This window comes from Salvelinus alpinus, chromosome 32 (genome assembly GCF_045679555.1).
Source record: "Salvelinus alpinus chromosome 32, SLU_Salpinus.1, whole genome shotgun sequence".
In the NCBI taxonomy this organism is placed as follows: Eukaryota; Metazoa; Chordata; class Actinopteri; order Salmoniformes; family Salmonidae; genus Salvelinus; species Salvelinus alpinus.
Genome location: NC_092117.1, coordinates 21,952,442 through 21,966,276, shown reverse-complemented (window position 1 = coordinate 21,966,276; position 13,835 = coordinate 21,952,442). Strand labels below are relative to the sequence as shown.

General features: G+C 43.3%; 1 protein-coding gene across 4 annotated transcripts in view; it reads right to left on the bottom strand.

Moving 5' to 3' along the window:
- Positions 1 to 13,835, bottom strand: part of LOC139562458 (formin-2-like) — a 60,758-nt gene that overhangs the window by 18,362 nt on the left and 28,561 nt on the right. The window contains exons 8-14 of one of the 4 annotated variants that reach the window (XM_071380176.1): positions 12,219 to 12,280; positions 8,402 to 8,493; positions 8,177 to 8,306; positions 7,663 to 7,815; positions 7,228 to 7,287; positions 6,577 to 6,697; positions 3,278 to 3,370 (exon numbers count right to left, since the gene is read on the bottom strand). In XM_071380176.1, coding sequence (XP_071236277.1) covers positions 3,278 to 3,370; positions 6,577 to 6,697; positions 7,228 to 7,287; positions 7,663 to 7,815; positions 8,177 to 8,306; positions 8,402 to 8,493; positions 12,219 to 12,280 — 711 coding nt within the window. Of the gene's footprint in view, positions 1 to 3,277; positions 3,371 to 6,576; positions 6,698 to 7,226; positions 7,288 to 7,662; positions 7,816 to 8,176; positions 8,307 to 8,401; positions 8,494 to 12,218; positions 12,281 to 13,835 lie in introns of those variants that run through there. The other 3 variants (XM_071380177.1, XR_011672362.1, XR_011672363.1) reach the window with 3 other exon arrangements.

Genomic DNA, 13,835 nt, shown 5'->3' with positions numbered 1-13,835 from the left:
TCAAACTAGACTCTCTAATCTACTTGTCCTCTTGTTCAGTTGTGCACCGGGGCATCCCTCTCCTCTTTCTATTCTGGTTAGGGCCATTTTGCGCTGTTCTGAGAAAGGAGTAGTACACAGCGTTGAACGAGATCTTCAGTTTCTTGGCAATTTCTCGCATGGAATAGCTTTCATTTCTCAGAACAAGAATAGACTGACGACTTTCAGAAGAAAGTTATTTGTTTCTGGACATTTTGAGCCTGTAATCGAACCCACAAATATGCTCCAGATTTTTTTTTACCTTCATTTTACCAGGCAAGTCAGTTAAGAACAAATACTTATTTTCAATGATGGCCTAGGAACAGTGGGTTAACTGCCTTGTTCAGGGGCAGAACAACAGATTCGATCTTGCAACCTTTCGGTTACTAGTCCAACGCTCTAACCACTAGGCTACCCTGCCGCCCCCGGCTCCAGATACTCAACTAGTCTAAAGAAGGCCAGTTTTATTGTTTCTTTAATCAGGACAACAGTGTCAGGACAAATGTTAGCTGTGCTAACATAATTTCAAAAGGGTTTTCTAATGATCAATTAGCCTTTTAAAATGATAAACTTGGATTCGCTAACACAACGTGCCATTGGAACACAAGAGTGATGGTTGCTGATAATGGGCCTCTGTACGCCTATGTAGATATTCCATTAAAAATCTGCCGTTTCCAGCTACAATAGTCATTTACAACATTAACAACGTTTACACTGTATTTCTGATCAATTTGATGTTATTTTAATGGACAAAAAATGAGCTTTTCTTTCAAAAACAAGGACATTTCTAAGTAACCCGAAACTTTTGATCGGTAGTGTATGTACAATACCTGTCTAGAGGTTTAACAATAGATTCTGGAAAACACCGAATACATCTTATCTGACATGGTATGAGTAGGCAACCCTTGTAGCCAAGGCAGTAGTCAGTCCCCTAAAGAGAGCATGCAGACAATATTACTAATCTTAATATTTCCATCAGAAACAGATAATCACATGGCCAATGTTCTGTTCGGAGGCACAGAGACTCCATCAAAGGCATCGCATGCATGAGAATCTGTGAAACAAGCGGGGAAAATCGAGCTAGACCAAACAGTGCCGTTCCTACGAGTCCCCTTTCACTGTTATTCTGTGGTTAGTTTCATGGTCAGAAAATAAACAAGAGTGGTGGAAACTGTGGAGCCAGAAACTGTTTAACTCCAGGGTCAGAAATTATAGAAATAACACAAATAAGACATTGCTGTTGTTGCTTTTTTTTGCCGCAGTGGAGGCACCCAGCGAATTTAGTCTGGAGCCTTCCAAGTCACATGTCAGTGTTACGCCGAACATTCCTCTCTCTGAGGACAACCTCGTCATTTGCATCAAAGGGAAAACCCAATATTTATTTCAGAGAGACGCTTTCATCCAGGCTTCCTTTAAAGTTGGACTCAAGGACAGTGAGCAACATAGCAGAAGAGCATGTGTTATAGATTACCAACTCTCATTTGAATACAACATCACTTGAGAAGGGGCCAGTGAGCTCAGAATTACAAGAAGAATGGGAACAGTTAGCTAGAAATAGCCTGCTATGTAAAACTGCCTAGAATGATATCCTACATGTTTTAATAGACATGAAAACCAAACCTTATTTTGTCTGTTATGATGAGCATAGTTCCATTCTTTTAAACAGATTTTCTATGCTTTACCTCAGCGTTAAGTAAGTTAAAAGGACTGAGATGCAGGGGTGAAGGTACTCTTTTACAGGATGATGTTGAAAGGGTCTGGGAGGGAGGGTGATAACAAACACACTGTGGTCAAATGAAAACAAACATGGTCGATCACAAAGGGAAGGCGCTAGGTGGATTCATCATCAGCACTCGTTCCACTGCTAACTCATCATCCCTGTTTTAACTGTTCCCAGGGTAAACAGCTTCCTCCAAGTGTTTATTTGATTTCCTGATATGACAGAGGGAGGAATGGAGAACGAGAGAGTAAACGAGTGAGGTTGAGAGAGGAGGCTCTCCCAGAGGCCATAAAGTAAAAAGAGAAAGAAAAGAGGTGAAGAATAAACAGGAGGAGGAAGACAAGGACAAACCAGATTGCTATTACAGTTACACTATCTACCCTGTCAGGGTCCAATCCTGCCTATAGCCCTCATTATGTGTTCATGTTTGGCCTGGATGTACGTCTGCTCTTGAAATGTCTTTCAGACAGAGGTCAAAGGCTCAGCTAACAGGTGCTGCTGCAGCTCATCATAACAGGGACAAAGCTGAAACAATAGCCTTGAGTTATTCAATGCAGTCTGGTGTAAGCAGAGGTCTCCATGGAAACTGCATAATTCAAATAAAAATCTAATCAAACTGTATTCGTCATTTATAGCAGGTGTAACATGTGCAGTGAAATGCTAGCTCCCTCAACATTGCAGTACAATAATAAAATAAGTTATAAGAAGAAGGTAATATGCATTGCAATAACCTGATATGTATACAATATACAGCATAGATTATGAGTGTGCTATGTCAATTATGACTGTATTTACAATATAAAGTGGGTAGTGACTAGGTTGTTCAGTTGAATAAATAGTATATAATAGAACAGCAGCATTGACTGTGTGCGCGTGTGTGTGTGTGTGTGTGTGTGTGTGTGTGTGTGTGTGTGTGTGTGTGTGTGTGTGTGTGTGTGTGTGTGTGTGTGTGTGTGTGTGTGCGTGTGTGCGTGTGTGTGTGCGTGCTTGTGTGCTTGTGTGTAAGGGTTTGATGTGCGGAGAGTCAGTGCAAATAGTCACAAGGTGCAGGTCTGAGCAGGTAGAATGATGGTCTCTGCACATCTTTCTTCCAAACACTGTACATTAACCAGAAGAGCAACTGAGACATCAGTCTTGGCAGGACAGATGCAGTGCAGTCTAACCAAAGGTTAGCATGATGATCAACTGCCCATCTCTACACTCTATTCTCTAACACAGATCCAAGATGGCTTCCTCATGTCAGGTATTCTGACACTGAACATAACCCAGTGGGATATCTGAGGCATTAGTCCTTGGCCTTCATCTTTGGGGCAGTTACACTTTAGTTGCACCAAGGATAAGGGGTATCAATGACCCGTCTCGAAGCTTGACTCTCACTACTTGAAGAACCAAAATGGCTTCCTTTGTCATTGATCAATGGTCCATTTGTCTCAGCCACAACCCAAAATGGCCTCAGTGATGGTTGAGTAATTTGTCAAGTAACCACAACTGGGGCACCTTCACCTCTTGCCTGTCTGTACTCTGTGTTCGCAAACTCACCTTGGCTCAGAAACCCCTCCATCTTCTCTTTAAAGGGTTGCAGGTGCTCTTCAGAAGAGACCTGACAGACCTTCTCTGTCTCGGCCGAGCATGCTGGAGTGGAGGAGGACAAAGAAGGAAGAAAAAGAATGAGACAGCTTGTAAAGACTATTTTTGACATTGCAGTATTACACTCTACCTTTTTGTGTAATTGGGGCTAATTACTGAACATAATGTGTATAACTGATGTGGATTGGGAAAAGGCAAACTAACCAGTAATGATGCATTCCCATTCACCCTAATGCTTTTCTCCAAACAATGAGTGATACCCTTGGAACCTGCAGACCCCTTAAGCGTCCCTTGGCGCACCCCAGAGTCACGGCCCATCAGCGCCCATGATGAATCCAAAACTTGCCTGCCAGAGTTCTCAGAGTTAATTGGTTGACCATATGGCCCCCTCTGTGGAGCTAGCTGTTGTCCTGAGGGCCATCCAAGCCCACTGCTGTGGGATGCCTACTAATGAACTTAATCCCCAGGCAACTGTCATCGAAGCCCACATCTGTTACAACACTCAGCTGTTCCCTCTAAAGTAAAGAGAACCTACAGTATGTGATGAAGCATTTATGTACACCATCATGGTACTCTGCCATTGGGAATGAGTATGTGAGTCAGTCTCCCAGTGGACCTTGGAAACCTGATAATCGGAAGCTTCACAAGATTGATTGCAGTGCAGTAAAAAAAAATAGGAGCCTTGGTTTAACAGTAAGATACATAAAACATGATAGAGAAGAGAGGAGATTTGGGTGATTATTCTTGATTGACACATAAAATAGATGCACTCTGTTAGCGTTAATGTTTCCCCACCTGTAGACCCCTATAACGTGCTGTAAGTGTTGAATGAGTCAGGACTGACTAATGAATATAATAAGTATTTCCCCATTCAGTCATTCATTCGGTCGCACAGGGATTTTGTTTTCAACCAATGAGCTTGGCTTTAAGTGTGTAATCTGATTTCCACACTTCATCAGGGCTTTTTGTTGGGAAAAGACTTGACAGACTTCAGCCTTAGTCAGTAATTCCCTGTAAACCTCTAAAACATTTTTGTAAGTGCTACCTGGACTTGTATTTTATGTGAAGTGACCTAGTATTTAGGTTGAACTATTATGAAAAGGATACACAGACTATATTCTGTTCTTGCTCAACTGGATGGCTGTCAAACAGTATTGCTACCAACCCAGTACACTGATAGTTTTGAAGGTTTTAATTATGGGACCTTCAGATCTTATGGTTTGTAATGTGAGTATGCAGGGGGTAGCATAAATAAGGCGGCCTCTCCAGGTCCTTGACCCACTCTGAGGGGCCTGAGCTGGGGCACACAGGTAGGAGAAGCCCCTTGAACCTGGCTTGTTTGGCTCTCTGTGTTGTGATTCTACAGGAGTCTGCTCCTGACTCTCCATCTGGTTTGGTGGTCTGTACGACAAACAGATGCTATCTGTTGGCCCTGTTCTGTGATCAAAACATCACTATGGCTGGGCACACTTGGAAGAATTTCCCATGATCGAGATACAGGAATGCATTTCACCTGAGTTATACTTTCATAAATCCTACACAATGGGTCATAAATATGATGTGACACCTGTCATAATCAACATTGATTCAGGTTTACTACCTGGTGTTGGTGACAAGGTTTGTCAGTGGAGCTCCAAATGGAGCTAATATACACTGCTCAAAAAAATAAAGGGAACACTAAAATAACACATCCTAGATCTGAATGAATGAAATATTCTTATTAAATACTTTTTTCTTTACATAGTTGAATGTGCTGACAACAAAATCACACAAAAATTATCAATGGAAATCAAATCTATCAACCCATGGAGGTCTGGATTTGGAGTCACACTCAAAATTAAAGTGGAAAACCACACTACAGGCTGATCCGACTTTGATGTAATGTCCTTAAAACAAGTCAAAATGAGGCTCAGTAGTGAGTGTGGCCTCCACGTGCCTGTATGACCTACCTACAACGCCTGGGCATGCTCCTGATGAGGTGGCGGATGGTCTCCTGAGGGATCTCCTCCCAGACCTGGACTAAAGCATCCGCCAACTCCTGGACAGTCTGTGGTGCAACGTGGCGTTGGTGGATGGAGCGAGACATGATGTCCCAGATGTGCTCAATTGGATTCAGGTCTGGGGAACGGGCGGGCCAGTCCATAGCATCAATGCCTTCTTCTTGCAGGAACTGCTGACACACTCCAGCCACATGAGGTCTAGCATTGTCTTGCATTAGGAGGAACCCAGGGCCACCGCACCAGCATATGGTCTCACAAGGGGTCTGAGGATCTCATCTCGGTACCTAATGGCAGTCAGGCTACCTCTGGTGAGCACATGGAGGGCTGTGCGGCCCCCCAAAGAAATGCCACCCCACACCATGACTGACCCACCGCCAAACCGGTCATGCTGGAGGATGTTGCAGGCAGCAGAACGTTCTCCACGGCGTCTCCAGACTCTGTCACGTCTGTCACGTGCTCAGTGTGAACCTGCTTTCATCTATGAAGAGCACAGGGCGCCAGTGGCGAATTTGCCAATCTTGGTGTTCTCTGGCAAATGCCAAACGTCCTGCACGGTGTTGGGCTGTAAGCACAACCCCCACCTGTGGACGTCGGGCCATCATACCACCCTCATGGAGTCTGTTTCTGACCGTTTGAGCAGACACATGCACATTTGTGGCCTGCTGGAGGTCATTTTGCAGGGCTCTGGCAGTGCTCCTCCTGCTCCTCATTGCACAAAGGCGGAGGTAGCGGTCCTGCTGCTGGGTTGTTGCCCTCCTATGGCCTCCTGCACGTCTCCTGATGTACTGGCCTGTCTCCTGGTAGCGCCTCCATGCTCTGGACACTACGTTGACAGACACAGCAAACCTTCTTGCCACAGCTCGCATTGATGTGCCATCCTGGATGAGCTGCACTACCTGAGCCACTTGTGTGGGTTGTAGACTCCGTCTCATGCTACCACTAGAGTGAAAGCACCGCCAGCATTCAAAAGTGACCAAAACATCAGCCAGGAAGCATAGGAACTGAGAAGTGGTCTGTGGTCACCACCTGCAGAACCACTCCTTTATTGGGGGTGTCTTGCTAATTGCCTATAATTTCCACCTGTTGTCTATTCCATTTGCACAACAGCATGTGAAATTTATTTTCAATCAGTGTTGCTTCCTAAGTGGACAGTTTGATTTCACAGAAGTGTGATTGACTTGGAGTTACATTGTGTTGTTCAAGTGTTCCGTTTATTTTTTTGAGCAGTGTATTTGTGGGAGCCAGTCTCACCTTTGAGGTCTTTCCTTAGCTTGCGTAGATCTCTCTGAAAGTCCTCAAACTTCATCTGAGAAGCCTGGAAGAGATCCTGGGGTTCGGGGAGAGGGTAGACACAGGTCTCTCTACCTGCGTCCTGACAACATACAGACACACAGTCAAAGTCAATCATCATCAAAGACCACAGCAACCCTCTCCAGCATACATCTCAGTTAACATTGGGCTGGATGTCTCGACCATTCTTATCAGTAGTCCAAACATTCCCAGTAAGATAAGGTTGCATGGTGGTAGTGGTTATAGTCGTCAGCTAGAGAGGAGCCATTGTAATCAAAGAATACGTTTATCCTGTCAATCAGTGTTACCAGGGAGCCATTAGGAGCCCAGAACAGTGTCGTGTAGGTTGATTTTGGCAACATACTCTCGGCTGAGTTCATCTCATCTGGCTAACCTAATTATTTACAATAGGCCCCCTTTGGATCCTGTGCCAGCTAACGTGCTACAGGTCGAGCTGAACTGAGAAAAGGAAAGGAAAATAAATAATTTGATTAAAAAAATAAGCCACGCTATCCTCTGGCGAGAGAGAAGATGAAAAGGGTTCTGGAAAGATATCCCAGCAAATCAGAGTAAATCAGAAAGTGATTCAAATAAACAGGAACTAGAACATACCTCATCAAAGTGCCTTAGATAGTAAGCAACGATGAATGACAAAAGACTCTGAGAGTTATCCTGAAAGAGAGACAGTTGAAAAGATCCAAATAAATAAACCGTAAATCCTTTTTGTCATTAATCTAATCATTTTAGAGCAGAATGTTCTAATTTGTATGGAGAAAACATCTAAAGAGGACATAGAAGCAATGCATCAAACACAAGTGAAACCTCTGCCGGGGAGAGTGTCATAACTTAATGCTGGTAACTTGTCTTATATTCTTTATGGGCACCTCTCTGGGATTCCAATACTGAAAACACTGACCACTATGTTCTTACAGGACAACACTGGTGGTACACCAAAAATCTAACAAGCAGTCAGTCACTCACTCATTTGGGGACAAAGACATTCCCTAAGCACCATAATAGAGCAGTTATGGTCAGAGCTCAACATACACTCACACTGCTCTTGACGTCCTTGAGTTTGGGCAGGATGTCCAGAGTGAAGCCGTCAGCCTGCCCGCGCGATCGGTTCCCTCCGTTCATGAAGTTCCCAAAAGCTAAGACGAGACCTAGCACCTGCATCACACACTGACCTCTCTGCAGAGTCTGATACACAGCATGGGGAAAGACAGAGACAAGGAGTTGAGGAAGGGGTGGAATGACGGAGAGAGGGACGAGAAGGAGAAAGGGAAATATATAAGAGAGAGGTAGAGAAGCGGGAAGCAAAGTGACAAGAAGAATAACAAAGAAAAGAGGATAGAGAAAGAGAAGATCGAGGGGGGAAATAGACAAACTGAAGAAGAGCAAGAGATAGTTCAGTTCGGTGCATCTGGTATCTAGGAGGCATACTGTATATTATCCCTCGCCAGAGATCCTGGCTTTCATTCCTTATGTACTGAACACTCTCGATGCATGGCTGTACATTACATTGTCCGCTAACACTACAGGCTGTTTTCAGGAGACTCACCGTACACACTCTCTGAAGGATTTCAACTTTCCGGAGGATGGAGGAGATACATTCATCAAAGGTTGATTGGAAGAGGATGCAAAACACCCTTCCTGAGAAATGTGGGATTTGGGACAGCTGGAAGAGAAACCTTAGGGAAGAGGAAAGTACAAGAACAAGATGATAGTGATAAAAGGCAGACACCATTTTGAAATTGTGATTTTCTTGGCCTACATTTGCTCTCACTGTTCAGGCTTGTCCAATGGCTTCGAGTCATCTTTATCTTTGGATGACTTGATGTGCTTCTCAATCTTCTCCATCTCATCTTGCTGGGCTCTCTGAAATAGGTAAAGAGTGTGATATTGGGTAACAGTAAGTAAAACACAAAAGTGTACCTTGTGCTTGAGATATACCGTACATGCACACATACCCTGTTCTTGCACATAGAAGGGACCTGAATGTGGTCAAATACAGCCTTTGTAGATACTTTATAAACACTATAGTATGGTTTCGATTTATAAGATATTTTCACATTCTCCGACACAAAACCACAGTTTAGTACAAGGTGATCGAAGAAAAATAAACCAGGCTAGAGATGGTGTATCATTTAACAAAAGCAAGAAGACAATAGAGGTTGACAGGCCTGATGCAGAATGGCAAAACCATAAAACGGCCGACACAGAGAAATGTAAACTCTTTAAGTCTCTCATGACTTCAGGCTTGTCTGAGGAAGCAGGTTAGGGGAGCTGACGTTGACTCCAGAGTCTGGCCCAGGAATAACTCAGCAGCAGCAGATCAAACACAGTTCAAATTAGTATTCAACACACTCTGCTTTGGGTCTGCTTTCGGTAAGCTCTGGTTCTGGTTAACGATATGTTTTAAAGTGTAAATACATTTAACATGAAACAGGTCCTTTTTTAACTTCTGGGTGTACCAACGTGAGGAGTAATTTGTGGACAAGACGATATGATGGTGAGATCTATGAATTGGTACATTTCTCTTTGGCTGTGATAGTATGAGAGAAAGTTTCATGCAACATTCCAGAGAAAGGCCACTGCTATGTGACCAATCCTTTATTTCTGGTCAGCTGTGTTTTTCTAAACCTCCCATGTATGGCACTAAACTTCAAGTCAAGATTGTTTTCTGATGACTGAGAACGTAGCCTGAGGTGCTATTATTGTATTGACCCATGTCACTGTCACCAATCCTTTGTTTTTCATACAAGGTGACAGTGTTGTTATAATGTTCCTCAACCCCGGCAGTCTCAGCCTCTGAGTAGATATCATGAGCGCAAGTGTTGGGGTTTGTCATGCTGATGCTTATCACGTGCACAGTAATGTGGTGTTGGGAGGGGTTCCCTGAACTTCTAAGAGTCGTGTCAGATGTTTATGACTCCTGATATTTGTGGGGAGGGGTACCTCACAGTGACCTCTTCCTTCCTGTGGGTTCGTGTTGTGAGAGCAGTAATGGTTATATTTTCAGAGCCCACAGACAGGGTGACTCCACGTCTTACTGTGAAGTGAGGAGTGACCTTCTCCATGGCTCTGTGTTTGTGAGTGTGTTCTAGAACTGTGAGGGTGTAACCATTAGAACCCCTTATTCCGAAGTTAGGGAGGCTACACTGCCAACTGTGGTTAGGGGTTGGAGACTGGGAGACAGGAGGGAGTCGCAATACAAAAGAGAAACAATTTGGCTCCTCAACTCAATAACACAGCCTCAGGCAAGACAGAAGAGGGAGAGAGATGAGGGTGGGTTGAGCAGACCCTCTGTTATTAAGGTCGATGTCCACGCCCCCGTGGAAATCTAATTAGCGTAATTAAAAAATACCCATAAAAATCAGCCAGTTTAAGCTACAGATATTGAGACACATCCAATATTGCATTGGATGTGTCTCAATCCACCACATCTGCCGATGTAACACTTCCGCATCTGCGGTAAGAGGTGACAGAGCTAGAGCGGTGTTTGTCAGACCATGAGACATCCTGAAAATCGGTCTTCTCACAGAATCGTATGTAGCGTCTGAACGGTTTGGCCTACGAACTATTAAGACCCCTCTGTGGAAAGATGAGACTCTCAAGAACACAATGGTGTTCTCCAACCCCCACAAGCGTCTTGGGACTCGTCTGAAATCGGTACAGCTGATCTGTCAACTTCTGTCTGTAGCATCTGAACAGTTTGGGCTACACACTAATAAGATCAGTCTGTGTAAAGGTGAGACTCTCACGAACAAGTACATGTTGGTTGTTTCGCCCACACTAAATGCGTTTGTATGGGCTAATAGCAAAAAGGCCAATTAAAAATGTTCATCAAATCATTTTAGAATATATTTTTTTGATTCTTCAAGGGGTCTTAAAAATCAAAATCAAATAGCAAAATGATCATTGGTATGACCTTCTTAAAACAATTCCATATAGCTTAGTAGTACTTCCCCCCAACTCCGGTTTAGACAGAACCTAGACTCTTATGGGTTATGACACATTTCCTCAAAACTACACCATGTCTGAAGCCACAGTCATTTCCAATATTATTAATGTGGCTCTAGAAGTCAAAGGACGGGCCTCTTGTGTTGCCCAGCCAAAAGCTTCTCAGGAATGTCATAGTATCATAAACCTGTATCAAGGTTGAAATTGAAAAAACATGTTCCTTTTCATGCTCCTCTCTTTGTTGACATAACGATCCAAATGTTCAGCTAAAAGAGACAGGTTAAACCACAGGAGGTTGGTGGAACTTTAATTGGGGAGGACGAGCTCGTGGTAATCAGTGGAACGGTATCAAATACATCAAATACATGGTTTCCATGTGTTTGATGCCATTCCATTGGCTCCGTTCCGGCCATTATTATGAGCAGTCCTCCCTTCAGCAGCCTCCACTGGCCGGTTAACGTCTTGCAGGGCCAATGATGTAGTTGTAATTAAATATTGTATTCTATTGTAATTAAATAACAACACACTTTATTACATTATCCCATTGTACTTTAATAAAACAGTGCCTATTATACCAGTGTAGAGAAATACATTCAAATCCAATAGAGATAATATGTATGATTGTATGATAATGCATGTCTTACAAGAGAGGATCCAACTTCTTTAAACGACAATAGATGTTTACTAGAGAAAAGTCTATCCCCTTCCAGCATACATACAGTACACAGGGCTGACTCTGTGGCCAAACACCACACATACCAATAGGGATTGTGGCTTCCATGTTTGTTTTGGTATTTAAAGCACATTTCCTTTAGTTTGCCTTTCAAGTGGACCAGATGCAACATGAACTCTAGATACAGAGGCATGTTCAGAGCAGACGCTGTGGAACTGACATCCACAACAAAATCATTCAACTATTCTGGAAACACTATAAAGACTTAGGTAATGACTAAAGATTCAAAGACTGTTTATGAAAAGCCCGCCTTCCCACATGTTCCAAGGAAGGTGCACTTAATTGATGGGAATTGTACTTTTAGTTTAGTAGTCCAAATAAAACAAAATTAATAACTGTTGACTGATTTACAACTAGTCGCTAATACTGTGGCTTGACTACATTATATAATATAATCAAATGATAGCTTTCTGTAACTATATGACATGAAACTTAAACAATGATGGTTTCGTTGTAAACCACTACATTTGGAGTCCAAAAGCTCCAAATCTAGTTGATATTGTTGAGCAATAACCTCTACATGGAACTGGTGTGAGTTGGTGTATCTTACATGACTTGTGGTAATGTAGACACGTTTGCCTGTCCATTGATGAACCTTTCATATTCCACATGCGCTCTGTTTCTCAACATTTTTGATACCAGGGACCGGCAAGCCATGGTCCCTCCTCTGTCAGGGACCGGCAAGTTACGTTTTTTCACTGTAGTGCTGACTAAATTAGTGTCAGTTAACCAGCTCAGGGACCAGCGGCCAGCAAAATCCCATGGACCGCCACAGGTCCACGGACCGGAGGTTGAGAAACACTGCCCAAAACATGTCTTTTTTTTCATCAGTGACAGTTCGTGTCATCAAACGTTTACCAATGAAAAAGCGTAGTGTATAATCATTAATATATTTCAAACAACTTACATTGTCATACAGGGATTGCAAGGTCTCAAGGTCCACCACAGTGTTGTCCATGTTCAGAATGGCTTGAAAGGAAGGGAAAGAATAGGTAGCGTTTAATGCTAATATCTATTTTGGTCCCATCTTACAAAGAAATCTTAACCAGTCATGACACGAATAACAACAGCATGTGTTCAGCCTTGGCAGATCTGCTCATACACTCATACAGTACATTTAGCCCCCTGACTGAGTTATCATTCATTTTGGACTAAAAGATAACTAATGTCAAGATATCTAGACTGATTACAGTCCCATTTCCCTACTAAATTATTTTGATCCATGACAAATATGAGAAACAGATTTTGGCCTGTTGCTGGTAAGCGCACAGTGACTTCAATACATGAATAATCTACAGTACAAAACACATATCTACATTACACTTGCTTTCTAGGTTGTTGGTACAAGGGCTGTTCTTGCTGGCCATCTGATGAGCTGGTGACACATCTCACACACGGCAGTACAGACTGCTTTCTCACACCACAGGTACTATTGGAACTGAGTATCACACTGGAAGTCATAAACTAAAACATAAATGTGGGTTCTTGAAAAATCTGTCAAGGTAAATAGCGCTGTGTTTGAATTTCAGTGTATGATGTCACCTTTTTGTCTCAACGCAAGGACCTCGCACCTGTGAGTGTAGTCCTTTGAAAGTAAATGTTAAAGATAAACAGAGCCTGGGGGTCTAGCTTGTTTAACCTGACGTGTTGAGGTATGCATTGAGCACAGAGAGACCACATACGTATATCATCTCATCTATGTTGAAGTACTGTCACAAAGCTCATCTAAAAAGGAACAGGATATAATAAACATGACATATTCAGGCTCTACTGCAGTACTTCTGATTACGAAAGGTTAATGAACTTGCATGACACATGCATTCCTAGATGAAACTTTTGCACACAATCTCCTATGTAATAGAAGCAGAATGTAACACTCCCTGGAATATATGTGTAGATAAATCAGTTGAATGAGTGTTCTATGAAAGCCTATGTAGTTACTGTTCACCACCTAACCACTGACCTAACACATACATCTATGTGTAAACAATTGGTATTTTTGCCAACCTGTCTATCAGTGAACTAGTGTTTCGTAACTTTTTTGTTGTTGTTGTACTTTTTACCCCTTTTTCTCCACAATTTCATGACATCCAATTGATAGTTGCGGTCTTTTCCCATCGCTGTAACATCCGTATGGACTCGGGAAAGGCGAAGGTCGAGAGCCACGCGTCCTCCGAAACACGACCCCGCCAAGCCACACTGCTTCTTGACACACTGGTCGCTTAACCCGGAAGCCAGCTGCACCAATGTGTCAGAGGAAACACAGTACAGCTGGCGACCAAAGTTAGCATGCATGCGCCCAGCCCGCCACAAGGAGTCGCAAGAGCTCGATGGGACAAGGACATCCCAGTCGGCCAAAACCTCCCCTAACGACGCTGGGCCAATTGTGCGCCGCCTCATGGGTCTCCCGGTCGCGTCCGGCTGCGACACAGCCTGGGATCGAACCAGGGTCTGTAGTGACGCCTCTAGCGTCAATGCTTTGTCCAGGGTCTGTAGTGAATGGCCTTAGACCACTGCGCCACTC